General features: G+C 34.5%; 2 protein-coding genes across 2 annotated transcripts; one reads left to right on the top strand and one right to left on the bottom strand.

The window, feature by feature from the left end:
• The first annotated feature begins 2,409 nt into the window (after positions 1–2,409).
• Positions 2,410–7,236, top strand: LOC107865999. The gene is made up of 7 exons (XM_016712183.2): positions 2,410–2,701; positions 4,605–4,677; positions 5,724–5,805; positions 5,874–6,003; positions 6,077–6,349; positions 6,433–6,546; positions 6,624–7,236. The coding sequence occupies exons 1-7, from the start codon at positions 2,603–2,605 to the stop codon at positions 6,804–6,806; spliced, it is 954 nt and encodes a 317-aa protein (XP_016567669.1). The 5' UTR covers positions 2,410–2,602; the 3' UTR covers positions 6,807–7,236.
• A 2,217-nt stretch (positions 7,237–9,453) lies between these two features.
• Positions 9,454–17,129, bottom strand: LOC107862615 (indole-3-glycerol phosphate synthase, chloroplastic). Its single transcript, XM_016708247.2, has 10 exons — positions 16,771–17,129; positions 15,649–15,897; positions 15,368–15,544; positions 12,791–12,865; positions 12,050–12,094; positions 11,792–11,956; positions 10,751–10,829; positions 10,282–10,364; positions 10,124–10,192; positions 9,454–9,870 (listed from the first exon to the last, which is right to left on the bottom strand). The coding sequence occupies exons 1-10, from the start codon at positions 16,990–16,992 to the stop codon at positions 9,787–9,789; spliced, it is 1,248 nt and encodes a 415-aa protein (XP_016563733.1). The 5' UTR covers positions 16,993–17,129; the 3' UTR covers positions 9,454–9,786.
• Positions 17,130–21,616: the final 4,487 nt, after the last annotated feature.

Here is a 21,616-nt window from a genome sequence, read left to right as displayed (position 1 = left end):
CATCTTCTTCTGAGTTATCATGTTGAGTTTCTCTCATCCCTGTGTCATTACCCATTTCATCTTCATCTTCGTTATTATCCATCCCAACATTTCTAGGTTGCATATTGGAAGCACTAACACACCGCATCCCATCTAGCAATACATCTACACCAACTAGTACTGTTACAGTCCAAATCCACATGACTGACATCCAACACACTACTCAGCTCAAGCGAATCAAACCTATATAAGAATCTCTACTTATATGTCTCTTACATGTATGTGGAAGTCTTTTCGAAGTACAATCATTTCAAATGATTAAAAGCACGTTGGGTATTTATCAAACGTGTTGACAAGTCAAAAGTGCTTATAACCCAATTTAACAAGCTTAAAAACTTTTCTGATATTCACTATTCACAGAGGGGTCTACATTATCTAGACAAATTGCAGTATCTAGCTTATGTGTATTACAAAGATCAGCATCACATGCCAGTTGAAAACAAGCTGCTGCATCCATAGCTCCGTGACTCCTTCTGTCCTTTGGTTACTTACACATGCTATTTCTCGTGTCAAGCTTTCACTGTTTCGAGCTTTGCACTCGAAAGATTCTGAGCTTCCTTCTATCCACAAGATATGAATAAATTCTGCATATACCCTTTCAGAGCTTTTGCTGTTTTGGTCATCCCCTTTGTGTGCTGTATAACCCATTGAAAGCAGTTGTCCCAGCAGCTGGCATAACATAGTTAAACTGCAGCCAGTTGAGTTATCTGGTCAACAGCACCTAGCATGACGACACTCAACAAATATATGATCCCTTGTTTTATCTTCCAGCTGGCAAACATGCATTTAGTCACCACGGTGATGCCCCGTTTCACCAATTAATCAACTGTTAACGGTCTATCAAGGCATTGCAACCACATTGTGAATTATGCTTTGCATGTTGCATAATTCTGCAACGTTAATCCTCTCTTCCAATTCATTCTTGAGTTATCTGGCAGTAGGTACAACTTACCAGTAAATCTGGTGAATTAGGCTTTTGTTGGGCTATGAATTTTGAACTTGTCTCTTAGGTACATTGAACTATCCCAAGGTCTTTTTGTCCTTGTGTGGAACCTTACCTACTTTGAGGCGAGATTAGTTTATACTCTTAAACTCACAATTTTGGTGAATTAATAATCAAAATCTATGGGTCTTTACAGGTATACAGAGTCAAAAAGTTGCAGGGATTGGAACATTGGATGCTTCAGGGAGGCTGGTTATTGTTCCTGATTGGAATGAAAGGTAAACAATTCTTTTGCTAGTTTCTAACTATTTAATGTGTATTTTTTTTTCACATATGCTAAATTTAATGCAGGTTTGCTCCGGTCACTCAATCTACAAATGTGCTTATGGAGTCTATTACATCATTTTATCGCGACGCTTGGACCTGCTGGAGAAATATACCTGTCCTCGATAGAGATCACATGTGGAATTACTTTAGGGTACAAATAAATTAATTCTTTATAGTATTTATCAAATTACTTTTTTTCATCCAATGTTATAAATTATTTGCAGGCGAAGTGTGTGTGGCATCCCCAACACGATTATCAAATGTTTTATAATTTTGAGGTAAAAGCTGCTGCTCTGCTTGATGTTATCATGTGGACTGCTTTTGAAACGGAGGAGAAGCCTAATTGGATGCTAGAAGATGTATGGGCTAGACTTAGTGAAAGATGGAAGAAATCTCAAACATCGGACACCCAAGATGGTTAGCTCAAACCAACCATCAGACGATGATGAAGCTTCAATATTGCCAGAGGCAATTGGCGGCGCGCATAACCTAGCATCACAGCGTTGCTCAGCCTGTCGGGAAGAGATAGATTCATTGCGGAGACAAGTACAGAAACTGTCAAAAAATCAAAAGAGAGACCGTTTAGGCTATGCTCGATTGGAGAATCTCGTGCAGAATCTCACAGTCATTCGTCGAGGTGATGAGGCTAAGGCTCTGCTGGGGGAGAATTAGTTTGTTCTACTTGTGATGTTTGGAACATTTACTTGTTTGTTTTTTGGTTGGGACGTTTCCTGATTGGTGTTTGAATGTCTAGATTTCCCTTTGGATGTTACTTGAATGGTTGGTATTTGAATGTTTTAGTACGAACGTTTATGTTTAATGATTAAATTTTTCCGGTACCAACTGCTATCAGCATTGGCTTAATGTCCCCAAAATCCTGCGTCAATCTTCATATAAACATCATGTTACCCACCCCTCTTGATACAAATTACGTGCTAATATTCTGGCATTATGTAGTAAAACGACTGCTTACGCAGTAAATAAAAAAGCACATCCATCCAAACATGCACTCACTGCTGCCATCATTTCACTGTGTTCCCTCCACTGCATTAGAGTATGTTGTCAATGGATATAATGAACTGGATTTTGACAATGGAATTTTGGCAAGTAATTAGTAACAAAGGAAGAAGATTACTACAAAATAGGCCATGTCAAAAATACCGAAAAAATCAACTTCACTTGCGAATATCGAGGCTAGATTTATAGGTGAATTCCGACGCAGATTTTGCGACGGCAAGCGGTCGCAAAATTCAATATATATTGGAAAAAAAAACCCTCATTGGCTCCACTCAAATGTTCATCGCCTCACGCTTTTACTCTTCACTATTGACACACCCAAAGAAAGCCCTCAAGCGCCACCACCGTCCACGGCGGCACTACCGTTCAGTCGAGGTGAGTGTATTGTCCTTTTTCTACAGTTTCCTTCCCTTGTAAAGTTTATTTCCATGAGATTTTGTATACATCTGAATAAATATCACCATTTTTGTTCAAAGATTCATGTAAAATTTAGCTTTGATTCAGTTTTTTTTTTTTTTTCTTTTTTAATTTCTGTGTTGCTCATTTGAAACATTAAGTAGCCGTTTGGCCATGGAAATTTTTTTTATTTTTTTTCGAAAAATTATTTCACTTTAGTGGTAAAAGTGAAAACAGTATGTGTTTGGCCGGCTCAGACTTTCAAATACAATTTAAAAAGGTGAAAACAAGTTTTCGCTCCTATTTCTCTCACAAAATTTCAAAAACAACTCCAATTTATATTCATGATCAAATACAACTCCAATTCCAACTTCTAACTTCAACTCTAACTCCAACTTCAATTTCGGAAAATTATGATTTTCATAGCCAAAGGGGATATTAAATATTCTGGAAATGATTTTCTCGTTTTTACAAAAAAAAAATTCAGTTGTATGTCTCTTTATAAGAGATAAAAAAATCATTGATTTTGTTTAATTTATTAGAAGGCAAGAGATCTCATTTCCTCGTATATAAACTACATAGGTGGAGCAATATTTCTGGTCATGTGTTGAGAATATAGTCTGCTTTTGATAAACTAACTGCTGAGCTTTATTTATTGTATAAAGTAATGATTTTGAAGTTTTGTTAACTTCACCTAGCACAAAACATAGAACCGATAAACATTTGACATACGCTCAGAAGGGTGTCCGAGTTGGTTTAGCAGCAGAAGATTTCCCGTATGAAGAGGTTACACATTTGAAACCTATGCATGGTTTCTCGTTTGACTTGTCACAACTAAAGAAAAAGATGGAACCATTTACTCAATTTAGTAAAGTTTAACTTCATATGCTAATGAATAATTCTAATTTCCATAGTATTCTAGTAGGCGTCTATTTCAAGTTTGTGATAAGAAATAAATTACTCAAATCACCAAAGGGAGAACTAACTGATGGATGAGGTTAGTGATTCCTGAGATGCAATCCACGTTTTTTTGGTTTTACTCTAAGGGATCTTTCTCAATATTTTGTTTTTTCACTATGATTTGTTGACACATATTTTATAGCAATGGCGGATCCACCTTGTAATCAGGGGGTCATCCGAATCTCCTTCGACGAAAAATTATATATTTTTACATGGTCAAAAATATTTTTATGTATATATAGTAGATGTTGAACCCCCTCGAGGAGTCCGTATGTTTACTTCTGAACCCCTCAATGAAAATCCTGGCTCCGCCACTATTTTAAAGGATTGATATTTTTTCTCTTACGTAAAAATAAAAAAAGAACTGCAAGAAAGAAGAGAAAAAAGAAACAGAAAGGGGAAAGAAATGGAGAAAAGGAGAAAATGGTGAGTACTTCCATGAACACATAAGAACGTTAAAGTTGTAGAAAACGTAATTTAACGACTTGTCTTGGCTCTAATCTCTTTTGTTCTCCAAAAAACTAAAGCTGCATTTTGAAAAATAAATGAAAATATGAAAAATATCAATTATATACATGAAACCTTTATACAACAACAACAATATAAGCAGTGTTATCAAACATATCTGTGAAGAATTAATCTTATAATTATTGGTCGTAGCTCAAATCAACAAGATTATAAGAAACACCATGTCAAGTAAGTATGGAGATTCAATTGATGAACATAAAACAAGCCAGAAATAATTATTGGATGAAAATGAAAAAGCAATGAATAAAGATTAAATGATCAATTTCAGCTCATTTAAGCAAGGGAAAAATTAATATGTTAGCTTTTTTTTTTTTAATGTTCTTCAGTGATTATAGGTTGAAGAAGCAACAACTTTGTTAGTATTCTTAATGTTTTAATTTATTGTATTGTACAGATGACATCTAAGAAAAACGATCATCCACAAAGTACTAATGCGAAGAGAGGTAAATCTAAGGGGAAGACTACAGGTAACATTACCTCTCTATCTCATGACGTGTGATTCATTCTTTTTAGTTGGCTTTTGTTTTTACTTGTATTTACTCAATGTCCTTTTAAGTCCTCTATTTATTGTCCTGTGCTTTTGAGTGGCAATCAATGTTTACACTTAGTCCTGCCTATCATTTAATGTCAACTCTTAGCATGCCATCTTCTTCTCTGAGTTATCATGTTAGTCTGCAAAGTAGACTTTTTTTCATTAATCACCAAAGTGAGGCATTACAAAACAGAACTTAGCTTCTACTCACCTAGATGATATTCAGAAGAGCTCTACACTACCTAGACAAATTGCTGTATCTAGCTTATGTGTATTACAAAGATCAGTACCATATGCCTTGGAAAACAAGCTGCTGCATCCATGAGTTTGTGAACTCCTTCTGTCCTTTGGTTACATGTATTATTTTCATGTCAAGCTTTTACTATCTCGAGCTCTGCACTCAAAGATTTTGAACTTCTTTGTATCCACAAGATATGAATGAATTCTACATATGCCCTCTTCAGAGCTTTTGCTGTTCTGGTCCTCCCTTTTGTGTGTTGTATAGACCATTGAAAGTAACATAGTAAAACTGCATCCAGTTGAATAATCTGTGGTCCACAAGCACCTAATATGACGACACTCAACAAATATATGATCCCTTGTTTCATCTTCCAGCTGGCAAAACACATATTTAGCCTCTACAGTGATGCCCCATTTCACAAATCAATCAACTGTTAACGGTCTATCAAGGCATTGCAACCAAATTGTGAATTATGCTTTGGGTGTTGCATAATTCTGAAACATTAATCCTCTCTTCCAACTCATTCTTGAGTTATCTGGCAGTAGGTACAAGTAAATCTGGTGAATTAGTCTTTTGTTGGGCTATGAATTGTGAACTTATATCCCTTAAGGCACATTGAACTATCCCAAGGTTTTCTTTTCCTTGTGTGGGGAACCTTACCTACTTTGAGGTGAGATTAAATTATACTCTTATACTCTTAATTGGGTGAAATAATTATCAAAAGTTATGGGTCTTTACAGGTATACAAAGTCAAAATGTTGTAGAGGTTGGAACATTGGATGCTTTAGGGAAGCTGGTTATCGCTCCTGATGGGACTACTGGGTAAACAATACTTTTGTTAGCTTTTAACTATTGAATGTATTCTTTTACATATGTTAAATTTAATGCAGGTTTCTTCCATCCACTGAATCTACAAATGTTGCTATTATGGATTCTATTAAGTCATTTTACTGGGACGATTGGACTACCTGGAAAGAGATACCTGTTCCGAACAGACTCCCGATGTGGGATCACTTTAGAGTACAAATAAATTAATTCTGTATATTATCTTTCAATCTACTTTTTTCCATCTAATGTTATAAATTATTTGCAGACGAAGTGTACATGGTATTCCCAACATGATTATCAAATATTTTGTAATTTTGAGATACAAGCTGCTTCTCTGCTTGAGCGTATGATCTGGACTGCTTGGCAAAAGGATCAGAAGCCTGATTGGATGCTGGAAAGCATATGGGTTAGACTTAGTGAAAAATGGAAGAAATCTCAAACGGTGTGCATCCAAGAAAGGGTAGCCCAAGCCTCCGACAAGGGTGACTCATTGTACACCGGGGGTTCAGTTGGTGAAGGGACTCATCGACAGAGATTGGTAACTTGTTTACTAAATTTTCCTTTATTTTTACTAAATGTGGTCGAACTTTTTTCAGTTCTTTTTTTAAAATCATTTTGCAGGAAAAGAAAAAAGGGAGAACTATGACTTATGATGAGGTCATTGAGAAGAAACATGTGAAAAATAAAAAGGATGGTCATAGAACTTTGGTCGAGCCACATGTTGAGAGGACAAATGTAAGATCTTAGCTTTAGAGTTATTATTTTTCTTTAACTTGAATTTGTTTATATATTGTGTATCATTCTGGTGTCAGGTTGGGTATACAAAAAGCTTGGATCAATGGAGTCAAAGTCAGCCTACTACTGAGGATGATAGCTCAAACCAATCATCAGACAATGATGAAGCATCAATATTGCCAGAGGCAATTGGTGGCGTGCATAACCTTGGTTCACAACGTTGCGTAGCTTGTCAGGAAGAGATAGATTCATTGCGGTGACAAGTACAAGCGCTTTCATAAAAGCTAAAGAGAGACTGTTTAGACCTTGCTCGAATGGAGAATCCTCTTCACAATCTCGTAGACAGTTGTCGATTTTCTGGGTCTGACTATGACTCTGACGGGGAGGATTAGTTTGCTCTACTTGTGATGTTTGGAACATTTACCGGTTTGACTTCTGGTTGGAATGTTACCTGAATGGTGTTTGTGTGCTTTAGACTTGCTTGTGGATGTCTCAAGACTTGCTTTTGGATGTTTTAAACTTGCTTTTGAATGTTACTTGAATGGTGTTGGATGTTTTAGTTATAAATGTTGATGTTTAATTTTTTAGTTAAAATTTTTAGGAGGTTTGATAGCTGGGCACAGATTAGAAAGACTGAAATACTTTTTTTTTTCCAATCAGAACTGCATTTTATTCATCTTCACAAGAAAATTACACCACAGCTAAACTGCATTTTATTCATCTCCAAGTGCCCAGTGTTCATTCAATGAAGCTCATGACAAAGAACTCGAGGGGGATCCTATGGTAACTCTTTTTTTATTTTAGTCAAGATTTCTAAAAGAGTAAATTCCACTAGTCCATTGACATGAGTCCCTTAAATTCTGAGGGGAGGTCAGCAAAAACTTCAAAGCTCCTGCATTGAGGCTCATTGCAGCTCAAAGAAGCCAATTTGTCCGCAACCTTATTAGCCTCTCTATGGCAATGCTTTTAGAATGAAACCAGTAGTGTCCATGTATTCTTTTAACTCCACCTCCTTTTGTATTCTCCAAGGTGTATAGCTCAGGTCATGTACACCATCCACAATAAGTTTCGAGTCAGTTTCTGCCAGAATGAAGTCGTACCCATTGCAGATGCACTAATTAATCCCATATAGAAGAGCCTTAGCCTCTCCCCAGTTACTAGTTAGGCAAGGATCAAATGGCCTTCGTAGACTCTAATCACACCTCCTCTACAAATTCCTTCCTTGCAGCTAGGGGTGGGCATGGTATGGTTTATACCGAAATACCATACCGAATCGAAATTTTTGATATCGTGGTTTTGACATTATGGTATTTGATATGGTATATGGTATACATTTTAAATTTTTTTTTGGTATATTGTATGGTATTCGATATTTATAAATGACATATCAAAATACCGAATACCAACGAAGTATATATACATAAATAACTTTTACATATATATAAAATATTAACAATTATACTACTTAGTATTAATATAAAAATATTTAGACATTGAAACTTTCGCTACTCTATCTTAATTGTAATTTCTTTTTTGTGTAATTGACTAACAAAAGAGTTGTTTGTACTTTCTTTTTGAATATTTCTACATGTGTAATGTGTATTTACGATACAATTGAGACGTGCTTTTGAAAAGTCGAAGTAATAATACTCTAGTATATGAGTATATATTGTCGAAGTTTAACAAACTATGGCTACCGATTACCATACCATAAAATACCGAAACCGAACATCAAAATACCGACGTGCTTTTGAAAAGTCGAAGTAATAATACTCTAGTATATGAGTATATATTGTCGAAGTTTAACAACTATGGCTACCGAATACCATACCATAAAATACCGAAATCGAACATCAAAATACCGAACCATACCGAATTAATATGGTATGGTAATGGTATAATGCTTTTAAAAATTAAATACCAAAATTACCGTACCAAAGTTTCAAATACAGTACCATACCATACCATGCCACCCCTACTTGCAGCTGCCATCTGAATTAACATTCACAAAGCTTGTAGAAGGTTTGATCCATCTGATCATAAGTGGTCTCTTAGATTTCCAGTTAAGTCGCACAATGTTTTTATAAAGTTGTTGCTGACCAATTGAGCAATGGTAGCTGCAATTTGGTTCAGGCTTTTCCTCAAGTTATGATTTCCACATCTCCCATACAGCCACAGGGGGAACACACCTCAGTATATACCCTGCTACAGGTTTATTAGTTTTCCAGGTCCACCAGTTCTTGAGAATCAATCTTAAAGGGATGTTTTTGAAAGGGAATCCCATTGTTCCACACAAAATGGTCCAGATATCCTTGCAAAGTTGCCAGCACATAGAAGATGATTAATGTCTTCTTCTTGAGGGATCATGCAGCAACAACAACAATTAGTGTCAGTTGAGATTTTCATTCTTGCAAGTTTATTACCTGTAGGGATCTTGTTTCTCAAAGCATTCTACAATATAAAATTCATCTTGAAGGGAACTTTGTTGTTCCAGTTCATGCCATCAAGACTGAAATACTTTTTTGAGTTTGCATGACTAAAAAAATGTATGGAAAGCTTCCAAGTTAAACTATTTTTGAACATATAATATTATTATTCTTTTTAACGCCCGCTAGGAAACTGTTTTAAGTAAAATAAAATTGAGGAAGTAACTGTTATGTGAACATTAACGGTTAATCAGTTTCCAAATTTACTTCAATGAGCTTGATTGAATCGAACTTTCCTAGGTTTAAAGTTGATTTACCAATAAGATATATTTGAAACTTAGTTGCACAAAACACCTAGGGCAAAAACTTACCTCTCAATGTTTATATCAAATCATACTAATTGACTATAATTAAGTTATTAATTAAGGTAAAGTATATTAAATAAACTGCAATGTAAGCCATGTATTATATGGTCATTAGGTTTGTGTAAACGTGCTAGTCAATTTCTATAGAATGCCTACTAAGCAGCACTTTTATTGTGGAAATATTACAACATAAATATTACAACCATTTTGAACTGAAACCGAAGCACTTGTTCAAATACTAACAATTCTAAAGTGTACCAAGTATCAAATAGAAATATAAAATTAATGGAAACAGGCTTCCCGTAAGCATTTCCCTTCATACTGCACTTATCTATATATTATATCTTACACTGAAGCAATCAGGTGACCAACAATCCAAAATTGTGGTGAAGAATCTCAAATAGATCACTCCGAAAAGGAACAGTGACAGAGTCAACTGGCTGTGCATCTTAGCAGGAGATGTCTTTACCAAAGAGTCCACTAATTCCTTTAGTAGGATCCTCCTGTTTTACAAGCGACTCACCAACTAGCACCTGCAGAGATGCGAAAATGTTATCATCATATGTGATCGACAAGGTCAAGGGTATAAATCAAACTACAGTATTGATCAGACTGTACGTATATAGTAGATGGCGATAAGCTAGCTAATTGTCAAATGAAGATCGGAGATCTAAGCAAATGCACATTTGGAAAAAAGCCACTAGCAACTATAACCCTATAGCATCTGTTTTGGAATAATTACACGCAGTCATCATTGTGAACTTCAAAATTAGAAAAACAGCTTACCGCTTTGACACCAGCTTCTTGTACATAACCAATATCAGCTGGAGTAAATAGTCCAGACTCCCCAACCACCTGAAAATTAAAGAGGCAGTGAACTCACAACTTATTGAAAGAGCAAAACTATTAAAACAAAAGCTTCCATGATGTATAGAAGTTCTTACAATTATGCCCTTCTCCCGAATCTTTTCTCCACGCTCTCCTTCCAGGAGTTTCTTAGTATTGCTAATGTCCACCTTGAAAGTTCCTGGTAACACAAAAGTTGATTTAGTTGACAGATCTTAAGCAATTGAAGTTCAGCTGATTAAGCATGTTGCTTATAACTTCATTTTCTGTTTGTACATTTTTCCCTGACCATATACGTAGCCAGAAAAAATAACTTTCTATGGAAGTGAACAGGGATTTAGAATCTGTCTTAATGTAGGAACCTTGATTAATTTATCCAAAGGATTGGACTTCATTTTGTTTAATTTCCTTACAAGGCTAGTTTATCATCTTACATCCCCTTCCTTGCACCACTACCCAAGAGGGTCACATACACCTTTGCTGCTCAATGTGTCTCCTCATAGCAGTTGGCAACATGTAGTCTATCAAAAAAATGAGTAGAATTGTAGAATTAGTAATGCAAATTACCAAGGTCTCTATTATTTATGCCAATCAGCTCAACCCCCTCAATTCCGAGGACACGATCCATCTCCGTCTCATCATGTACCTAGAAACAAGAAGATAAAATGGTTATTTAAGGACAATAAATAAAACATATATACAGAAAAAGAAACCTGTTTCTCTTGGAAAAGTGAGAATCCTTGCAATGACAAAAATATCAATGTCAACAAAGGATTTTCTATAGTTTATAACGAGAATACAATAGAAATCCAAAAACCAATATACGTTGATTGAAAAGAATCTTTGTTAGGATCAAGCATTTACTATCGTACTAAAAACTATAGCTGATAGCATTTAGCCATTTATGCACAACTTTGTTTCTTAACCAAAACACATCAAGCAAACATCATGTTCGACCATGACTCCAACCCGGTCATTACTGACTCATCACTTGGGCTTGCCATGGTAAGATGTTAGAGTTACCCAACAATCCCCTCCCTGGGCAAGGCTTGCCATGGTAGGATGTTAGTGGAACCCAACAATCCCCTCCCCCAGGAAAGCACCTACTACCACATGTTGTTCCTGGGAATCGAACCCATAACATTAGCTCTGCCAACACTTGTTAGGATCAAGTGTTCACCGTCATGCCAAAAGATATAGTTGATAGCAAGGATACAACTTTATTTCTTAACTTAACCCATCAACAAGCACCATATTCGGCAATAATGGACCACCTGGCCTTGGCCAAAGGCAGGATGCTGGAGTTACCCAACAATCTTTGATGAGAAGAACTTATATCTACATTTCATGTCCGTGAAACATATTAACTACCTTGAACAAACAGAATTTGACATTTTCACTTTCGTCAATGGAAATAAAGACAGATTATTTTTTACAAGAAAGCAAGAGCCTTCGATTTAACTACATCAGTAGAACCGGCCCTAACTTTCTTTCCATTTGAAGAATTCCTGATGATGGTTGATAAAGGCTTGATTTGTAGATTTTGAATTTTTCCTCTTTCAGTTTAGGAAATGGTCAAAAAGTAGGGGTAAGAAAGTAATAATTTACCTCAACTAGTGCTGTCAATCCAAGTAATTTGCAGATCTTAATCATATATTGGATGTCAAGATTTGGTAGAACAGCAGCAATTAACAAAATTGCATCCGCACCTTTGACCCGAGCATAGTAGATTTGCCAAGCCTCTATAACAAATTCTTTACACAACAAAGGGCACTACAAAAGTTGGAGCTCAATGAAAAACTGTAAAAGACTCAATTATGATATGTTATAGGTGGTACACAAGAAACTTTGAGGGAATCTGCATACCTCTACTCCAGCATTCCTTATGGCCTCTAGATTTTCAAAGCTTCCCTAATTCACAAAAATAAAGAGAATCATATTAGCAATTGAGAAAACATTTGGCAGTCTGCATGTAAGCACTTCCCGGATACACCCAGTATCAGTATCGCCTATGAGCTAATTCTCGCAATTGAATGCCACTTCCTAAGCAACTCCATTAAACATCCCAATTCTTGGGGTGACCAATAAGAATGTACCTACCTTCACAACTGCTAATCAGGCAGATTTAGTCATGTACTTAAATGGGATGGTTTATCCTTTCCTTATCAGAAAGTTAATTGGTGACATAAACATATCCTAGTTACAAGTTTGTCAACACTTCAATTACAATTTAAGGTTTTACTAGGCAAAGGATGCAAATAGCCATTACTATTATTGTTTGATTGGAGGAAGAGGACACAAACCTTTCAGCATTTCTGATTAGATCCCCGTTACATCAAAAGGAAAAATAATGCTTGCAACTTTCCCAATACTTCAATTACAACTTACGATTCTGCTAGAAAAGCATGGGGGAGAAACTAACCTCAGTATTGTCATCTTAAGAATGACCATGAAATTTATCTTATTTGCATCTAGATTATGAAATTAGTTACTGATAGTAACCGACTCTGATACTGGTAAGTAGATAGTCATGTTTGCTATTCCCTAAAGCCATTAATTACTGGAAAGAACTGCAATCCTTATCGGTTTGAAGAATGGAACTTTTACCTGAAAATATTTCTGGTCTGTCAAAACACTTAGGCATGCTGCTCCACCTTTTTCATAGGCTTTGGCAATCTCAACCTGCCATGCAAAAAATATTGAAAGGTTAATCCCCCCATTTCAATAATTTCAACAAGGGTAAGTTGCAACTGAAACATTTTAACTCTCTTTGATGGGTTTCACTCAGTGGATGGATTTCTTCGTGCATTAGAAAGTACATGATTAACTCTAATGATAATTATTGTGGCAGTAAATAACTCAGTGCAAAGACAAACAATCAACACAATGATGTTAAAATGGTAGCAGATCTGATATTAACTTCTTTTTGTTGGGGAATAAAGAAAATAATACTACTATACAACTGTTAACAAAATATTATTTTGATAATATTAGCAGTACAAAAATATAACAGAGTATATATATTTATTATACTTGAGTCATGCTCAGAGGCGAAGCCAGAATTTCAATTAAGGGGGTTCAATATTCGAAGAAAACCTAGCCGAAGAGGGTCAACACCTACTATAAATACATAAAAATAATTTTAACCATGTATAAATAGTGTATTTTTCCGTCGAAGGGGGTTTGCCCGAACCCCGTAACAACGCCTGGCTCCGCCCCTGTTCATGCTAGCCACTGTCCTAAGAAACTATTTCAGCAGTGTGAAATGTTTCCCCAGGATTAAACAAGCACTTCCCTAATGTTTCCCCAGGATTAAACAAGCACTTCCTTAAATATTTAGAGGATACAGGAATCAACAAAATTATTAATACAAATCCCAACAAGTTAAACTAGGAAATAATATAACTGATAGAACTCTTTTTATATACCGATAAAAGGAAAGAAGGAAATGAGGAAATGGAGCAAGAAAATTATATGAAAACTTTGGAAGATTGTATATATATTACTGCTGTGCCAATAATGTGGCCTATTTATAGGCAGGGTATAAAACTATTTCTAATATGACAAGAATTACTACACTTGTCATTTAACAGATAAGCGACATTCCTTTCACGTTTATACAAGTGTTATACCATGTGTCAAGAAAGAACCATACTCCTTTCAAGTTTATACAAGTGTTATAACACTTGTTTTTTATCAACAAGAGAAGGCAACTTTTGCTATGTTTCAAACACATATGTAGCCAAGATATGATTTCTTATTTGATATTTGTTTTCCACCATTCTTTTCCAAATACACAATAATTATTTTGAAATAAACCACTAATTTTCCTACAATCCCCATATTATTTCAAAATAATTTTTGTGTGTTTGGAAAAGAATGGTGGAGAACAACTATCAAATAAGAAGTCATATCTTGGCTACATATGTGTTTGAAACATAGCAAAAGTTGTATAAAAAATAAGTGTTATAACACTTGTATAAACTTAAAAGGAGTATGGTTCTTTCTTGACACATGGTATAACACTTGTATAAACTTGAAAGGATCGACACTTCTCTATTAAATGACAAGTATAGTAATACTTGTCATATTATGATAAGAAATAGTTTTATACCTTGCCTATAAATAGGCCACATTATTGGCATATTGTAGTAATATATATACAATCTTTCAAAGTTTTCATATAATTTTCTTGCTCCATTTCCTCATTTCCTTCCTTCCTTCCTTTTATTGTTATATAAAAAGAGTTCTATCAGTTATATTATTTTCTAGTTTAACTTGTTGGGATTTGTATTAATAATTTTGTTGATTCCTGTATCTTCTAAATATTTAGGGAAGTACTTTTTTAATCCTGGGGAAACATTTCACACCGCTGAAATAGTTTCTTAGGACAGTGGCTAGCACGACTCAAGTATAATAAATATATATACTCTGTTATATTTTTGTACTGCTAATATTGTCAAAATAATATTTTGTTAACAGTTGTCTAGAAGTATTATTTTTATTTATTCCCTAACAATCTAAGAAACTATAGCAGATAATTCTACTACCGATACAACTCCTAATTCTTCTGTTCCGGTTGTTCCCCAACACTTTTTAACTTTCATTCTTTTTCTAGATTTTCATACATTGAAAGAAATACCAATTTAAATGAAATCTTTCAATTAAATTTAGCTCTAGAATACATGTCTCATAACATGAACTTCTTTTAAGTTGCTTCGCTGCATGTAGACAGCCGAGAAGGATCGGAATTTTCCCTAAATCTGACTATTACTTTTATTTGAGAAGAATATTGGAAGTTTGTTTTCCTCTTGATTTAGTTTATAACCTTATATCACTTCAAGTGCCTTTAAGAACGTTTAACACATTTCTTAGGAACTATATATAGTTCTGTTGGATACAATTATAAAACATAGATTCCTTGTAGAATTCAAGGAAGTGAAACCAGTCAAGAACTACTTCAGAGGAAAAGAAGAAACGATACCATATCCGTACATGTCTCAACATAGTTTATCTAAAATCAGACCTTTATCCTGTTTCCTCAAAGATATTCCTCAGCTCAATGTAGAAGGAATGAGATACTAAGTAATGTCAAACAAAAACGGTACAAGATCTCAAGCACTCAGTTGACATGAAAGGGAAATGGCACACATACTGGACATGAAAGGGAAATGGCACACATACTGGATTGAAATCTTCACGCAGAACACCTCTACTTGGAGAAGCCTTCTTCACTTCAGCAATAAGAGCAGGCAACCCTGTTCTTGAATATGATGCCTTCAAAGCTCCTAGAAAATCTCTAGTAGGTGGAGCACCGCTAAGTTGTTTTTTCAGTAGAATAAGTGGTTTCTTCTCTTTCATCTGGCAAGCCAAAATTGCCTTTTAGTTCATAGAATATACTGAAACAGGAAAATGATAACATGTATACCCTCAGGTGGCGTTTGAGACTCTAGTCCAAGAGATACCTGTGAGACTTCCTTGTCCTTGTACCAGATAATTTCTTCTAGTATGTTACATGGAGTATTGCCTTCATTCTGCATACGAAATTCAAAAGGGCCAACATAGTGCAAAGGAGGTCCTGTTGTCGGCCTCCTTCTAATTTTTATACCCTGACTTGCTGCAATTTCATCTTGGAATCTTTCTACTTCCCACTCCTTGATTTTGAGAGCTTCTCCTTCAGGAATGGAGGATTCAGAAACCACCACTGAACCATCCTTCAAGTCAAAAAAATCACGCTTTATCTTAAAAGAATGATCTCTATAAGAACGGCTTTTCCCATCTATCTTGTGATGCTATCAGAAAATGCAAATAGAAGAGGCGTGTTTGAAACCAAGAGTTTGAGGTAAATTCTACAGTATACACATCATTCAGTAATGAAATGGGACATCTTTTTGCAAATTTAAAAAGCCCAAAATTCAACATGCAAATCATATGAACAACAACATACTAAATTTGAAATAATACCCACCAGTAGGATTTTCTCCGGAGCATGGAACACAAAAATATGAAAATCCTAAATGGTTATCGTTTAATAGGTTAAAACACCAATATCACCGCAAAAATCAATTCGTTAATCAAGCACCCAACGTTTTTGCAGCAAAAGTAAGTAAACAATCTCGTGACTTCTTAGAATACATAGGCAGCAGGAATAATTGAGGAGAAAGAATGTACTTTGAATAGCACCTGTTCACATTACCTTTTGTTGGCTATATAAGTTCAAAGGACTAGCTTCATTTTTAACAATCAATTTTCTGCATATTTTCTTAAACATAAATATGGAGTCTTTGAGGTACCGCTAAATCCAACAACAAGTGTTATATCCGGGGAGGAAGTAATCCGTAATCCAACATCTCCGATTCCTTAAGATACACATAGAATCCCGTAGACTCCCACATTATAATTAAATTTTTTACTTTTCTATTTTTCCAGTTTATTCCAATTATCTGGTGTACTGAGGTACCAACAATAATTAATTCGTTACACAACATATTAATCAAAAAAAAGAAAAACTCATTTCGATAGGAAAATTAAACGGATGATTAAATCAAAACCCAATAAAAATAACTAAAATCAGTGAATTCGGCTACCTCTTGAGCTCGAAGAGGTGAACATCGAGGCAAAACCCGACCTTGATGGCTCGTGAAAATAGTCGTTGGAACTGATAAGGGAAATGCCGGTTTCTTTGGTCTGAGATTTGCAAGGAGTTGAAACGAGAACCGAGGTCTTACTGTTGCCGCCGCTGAAGTTGCCTCTGTCGCCGTTGCCGCGGCGGTGGCCGTGGTGGTTCTCAATGGGATTACGGAATCCATTAGAGAGAAAAAAAATGTTGACTTGATGGCCAACTATTTATGTTGAACCAGAAAAAGGGGGCCGCAGCCGCCAACCGTCAGTCCCCGCAACGCATAAGGTCCAATCCAACCGTCTATTATTTTTTTTCTTTTCTTTTATGACATTTAATTTGTAGCGTTTTATAAATTTATTTTCAGTAATATTATTTTTTTGAAAGATCTTTTTGATTGAGGAACTGTTAATGGAGTATTATTTTATAAGTAAAATATAGATTTAGAAAAGAATTAAGTCTTTTATGTGTATGTGAATGAGCATTTTTATTATATCATTATGTTTTACTTGTATAATTTTTCTTAACACTTTTAATTCAAAAAATATATCAATATCATCAATATTACAATAAGTATTATGTGTTAAAGAAATTCAAATTTAAGATAGTGTTTTCTCACAGTGTTATCACCAGGGGCGGATCTTGGGGTTCTCGAGAACCCAATAACTTCCGTACGGATCTAATATTTATATAGAAAAATATAATAAATATATAAAAATTATAAGTTGGGAACTCATAATCAAAGTGTATCGTTGGTCTAGTGGAGTAAAGGGACTTATAAAAATTTTATTGACCTCATGGGTGTCGGTTAAGCCCGGCAACAGACCGAAACGGTTTTACCAAAATCGGATTCGGTATCGAAAAGAATGTCCGGTGAATTATACCGGAACCGGTACAACTGGAACTGGTACCACCGGAAAATATGATCCTTCCACCCTGGTTCGATTGTCACCAGTGTGGTACCGTGTCGGACCGGTACGAAAATCGGAGTTCCAGCGTTTTATTGTTTGCATCTCACTGTTTGTTTAATTTTTTATTAATGTTATGACTTTTATAATAAAAGAATGTATGTATAGTTATAACATTTACTTTTTAACTTTAAAAAAATTAAAAGTATATAATTATTTTAATAATTTAAATTATTTAATTAATATAATTATAAAGTTATGCTAAAAAAAGTTAACATCAACTTGATATATAATTTTTAAAATAGTTATAAGTTTAACTCATAACATTAACTTTTTATCACATAGCCTTAAAAAAATTTATATTTATTCAAATTTAATACATTACATTGTACATTTATTATAAATACTAAAAGAGAATCTAATCTACGCAGCCACCTTCTAGGAGGGGTTTTATTTGAATTAGAGCTGTACTCTAAAATCTTAATATCTATAATGTCCATAATATTCTATACGTAAGTTATCTATTTCTATATTTTCCGGAATTGGTCTTTTTCCTTGTTCTTCCATTGCTTCCATTCCATCATCACTATTCTCCTCAAATATTTCATCTATTTCGTCTTCAATCTGGGGCGGTAATTTTGGGAGCCCAAAATTTCTTCTTTCAGCATTAATTCAATCTTTAAATAATACCGAAATTTTCAAACTATCCTTCGCCAACGAATATCGATGATCTCCAATCATAAATCTTCCTGCACTAAAAGCTTGCTCCGGTGCAACTGAAGAAGCTTGACTTGCTAGCAAATCTCGAACCACCCTTGATAGTTTTGGAAATTATCTGGTACGGGTCTTCCACCATCCTAAAAATTGTTGTTGTCCATTTACATCTCTAATACATTCTCGATCCTAAGAAATATATGAATCAAAATCATTACTGCTACAACATTGAAGACCAAGTTCTTCACCCATCTCATCATCTAAATCATCATATCTATGTCTAAAAGTAGGAGGTTCGACTGGCACAATATTATGTTCCATAACTTGATACATGTTATATAAACTCCTGGCTTTAAGTACTATGCTAGCACAACACGTTTCAACCGATGGCCTTTCATGAGGTTCAATTTCTAAATTGGTGTAAATTTTGTGAACCATCATAATTACACCATGTTCTTTGTAAAATGGGTTGAATAAAGTAGCTATCAAATAAATTTGTGGAATCGGAAAAAAATATTTTTTAAATTTGTCAACCATAGCGTCAATTGCCTCTTTATAAGGACAAATTTTTTTATAGTTAGCAAGTACTTCAGAAATAGTAGTAATATTTACTAAAACGGAAGAAATAGTTGGAGTATATTGTGCAGATACTGTGTTCGTAGCTTAATAAAAAGTTTTCAAAAATTTACAAAGTTTTTCTACTTCAATCCAATCATCAGAACCTAGCCTTAAATCATTAGTCGTATTAAGCGAATTATAAACTAATTGTATAGGTTCACGATACACACTAGCAACTTCAAGCATTTAATACAAAGAATTCCATCTAGTAGGAATTTCTCTTGGAACTTTTTTATATGGAAGGTCACATTTTTTACATTGATATTTAAAATCATCTATTATAGCCTTTTTTTTATTTTTAAAAATAAAACTACATGCAATGCGAACCTTATAACAAGCATCTCCAAATAACTCAACACCATCATATACTATCAAATTTAAAATATGTGCAGTACATCTAACATGAAAATAATCATTATCCATGGGACATAGTCTAGTATTTAAAAAATCAATGGCTTTCAAATTATTAGAAGCATTATCTAATGTACATGTCATAGTTTTATCAATAAGTCTAAAATATTTTAAGCATTCCGCTATTGTAAAAGATATATATTTACCGGTTTTAGTTTCGTCAACATATTTATAAGCAATAATTCTTTTTTGCATGTTCCAATGGTGATCAATCCAATGAACCGTGACAGTAAAATAATCATTACCGATAATACTACGACCCATATCAGAATTAATAGATACTCTACCATCAAATTTACTAAATAAGCAACGAAGAAAATGACAATGTTCACCTTAAAATTTAAAAATATCATTTTTAATTGTATTTCGTGAAAAAACTTTGAAAGAAGGATTATACACTCGTTGAATATAATGAATAAAATCGGAATGCAAAGGAAAACTGAATGACAATCCCATAACATCAACCATTTTCGCTAGTTCTTCTCTATCTACATCTTCATTATATGTCAATGTAGAACTTGAGCTAGTTGGGTTAAACCTATCTAAACGCTTTTGAACCATATTACCTTCCACAGATTCTTCCGTCAATGGTGTACCACCTTTTTTTGCCTTAGCCTCATTTTCTAGACGAATAAATTCTATATTACATTTCCTCAAATGCGTAGTAAGCAACCCTGTCCCACCATTTTTCCCCCCGGTCAAATGTTTCATAACTCTCTTACATTTATTGCAAGTAGCAGTATTTTTTTCCTTATCTTGAATCATAAATTGCCAAACTAAAGACCGTTTAGGACGTTCAGTACCTTTGGCCCTACTAAATTTCGGTAAAGGGGGAAGTACATCATCGTCTTTTGGTATTTCCGTAACCGGACTAGTAGGGGTAGGGATTTCACCTAACTCTTGTACTTCTATATCATCTTCTTCCGGTAAGTCCTCCTCAAAATTATTATAACGCCTACTTAGTGTCTCATGGTCTAATTTCGTACCGGCACCAACATCAAAACCATTAGGTTGTGATAAAGAATTTTCATTAAATCTAGGCGATAATGAACTAGTAGTCGCATTATTTTTTTTTATTTCTACGAAAAACCTTACCAAAGATTGGTCTCTTACCATTACTTTTATTTGCATCCATAATTAAATTTAAATATACTTAAAATGTTAAAACAAGCAATATAATTATTATAAATCAAAAAATAAACGTAAGACTGTAAGTAAACAAATATAGATATTAAAAATAAAAAAATATAGAGATTAAAGTTGCAACGAATATACTGCGTAATAGCAGACGTATACAAAATGTCGTAATTGAAATATGATAATTGAAACTTGTAGCATCTTCTAAAAAATCCACAACTCCAATTAATACAAAAATTATAAATATTGAGTATGAGAATATTAAGATTTAAGATTTAGAGAGTATGAGAAATTGAGAAATTTGTGAGAAAAAAAAATTGATTTAAAAGGATATTTATAGTAGAAAATTAATGGTGTAGTGGACTAATTGGGAGGGGGAGACACAAAATAGCCGTTGCCCCCTCCAACAGCTATTTTACAACGGTCAACAACGGCCAAAACCAAAAAAAAATTTTTTAAAATAAATTAACATGCACCGATCGACGCCGGACCGAATCCGGCAAACCGGCACCGAAACTACCTGAAAAAAATGCCCCTCCGCACCGGTACCGTTTTTCGGATCGTTTGATACCGGCATACCGATACAAACCAATACCATTGCGTTACCGGACTGGACCATGACCGAAAACGGACCGGAACCGGATTAACTTCAGTCCGCTGCCACCCTTAGTGTGGGTTCAAATCCCCATCTAGAGATCTCAAATACCACTAAATAGGGGAGAAAAATATTTTCATAAGCTTCAACATATTTAAATCTATTTTGAAGCCAAAAAAATGTCTTGATCTACTATAAAAATATATTTTACTTCCTTCTCAAAAATGCCGTCCTTCTTAGAAATTTCCTTTTAAAAATTGTAAGTACATGTAATTTTTTTAAATAAATATATATAAGTATATTTATAGCAAAAAATGAGACCCCAATTTTTTGGAGACCGAAGCTATCGCTTTAATGATCTAGTGGTTAAGTAGGCACTTCACGAAGTAGTAGTAAGGTCTTCATACACTCTATTTTTTGTAGACTCTACA

This window comes from Capsicum annuum, chromosome 3, assembly GCF_002878395.1.
Source record: "Capsicum annuum cultivar UCD-10X-F1 chromosome 3, UCD10Xv1.1, whole genome shotgun sequence".
Lineage (NCBI taxonomy): Eukaryota > Viridiplantae > Streptophyta > Magnoliopsida > Solanales > Solanaceae > Capsicum > Capsicum annuum.
The sequence above is the reverse complement of the archived record's forward strand: the minus strand, read 5'-3'. Positions and strand labels throughout refer to the sequence as shown.

Coding starts and splice junctions, on each gene's coding strand:
- LOC107865999 (XM_016712183.2), top strand. CDS start 2,603: ATGTTCATCGCCTCACGCTTTTACTCTTCACTATTGACACACCCAAAG. Junction 4,678..5,723: donor ATCTAAGGGGAAGACTACAG/GTAACATTACCT, acceptor GGGTCTTTACAG/GTATACAAAGTCAAAATGTT. Junction 5,806..5,873: donor GCTCCTGATGGGACTACTGG/GTAAACAATACT, acceptor AATTTAATGCAG/GTTTCTTCCATCCACTGAAT.
- LOC107862615 (XM_016708247.2), bottom strand. CDS start 16,992: ATGGATTCCGTAATCCCATTGAGAACCACCACGGCCACCGCCGCGGCA. Junction 12,866..15,367: donor TGCGTGAAGATTTCAATCCA/GTATGTGTGCCA, acceptor TTTGCATGGCAG/GTTGAGATTGCCAAAGCCTA. Junction 10,830..11,791: donor GATTGACAGCACTAGTTGAG/GTAAATTATTAC, acceptor TCTTGTTTCTAG/GTACATGATGAGACGGAGAT.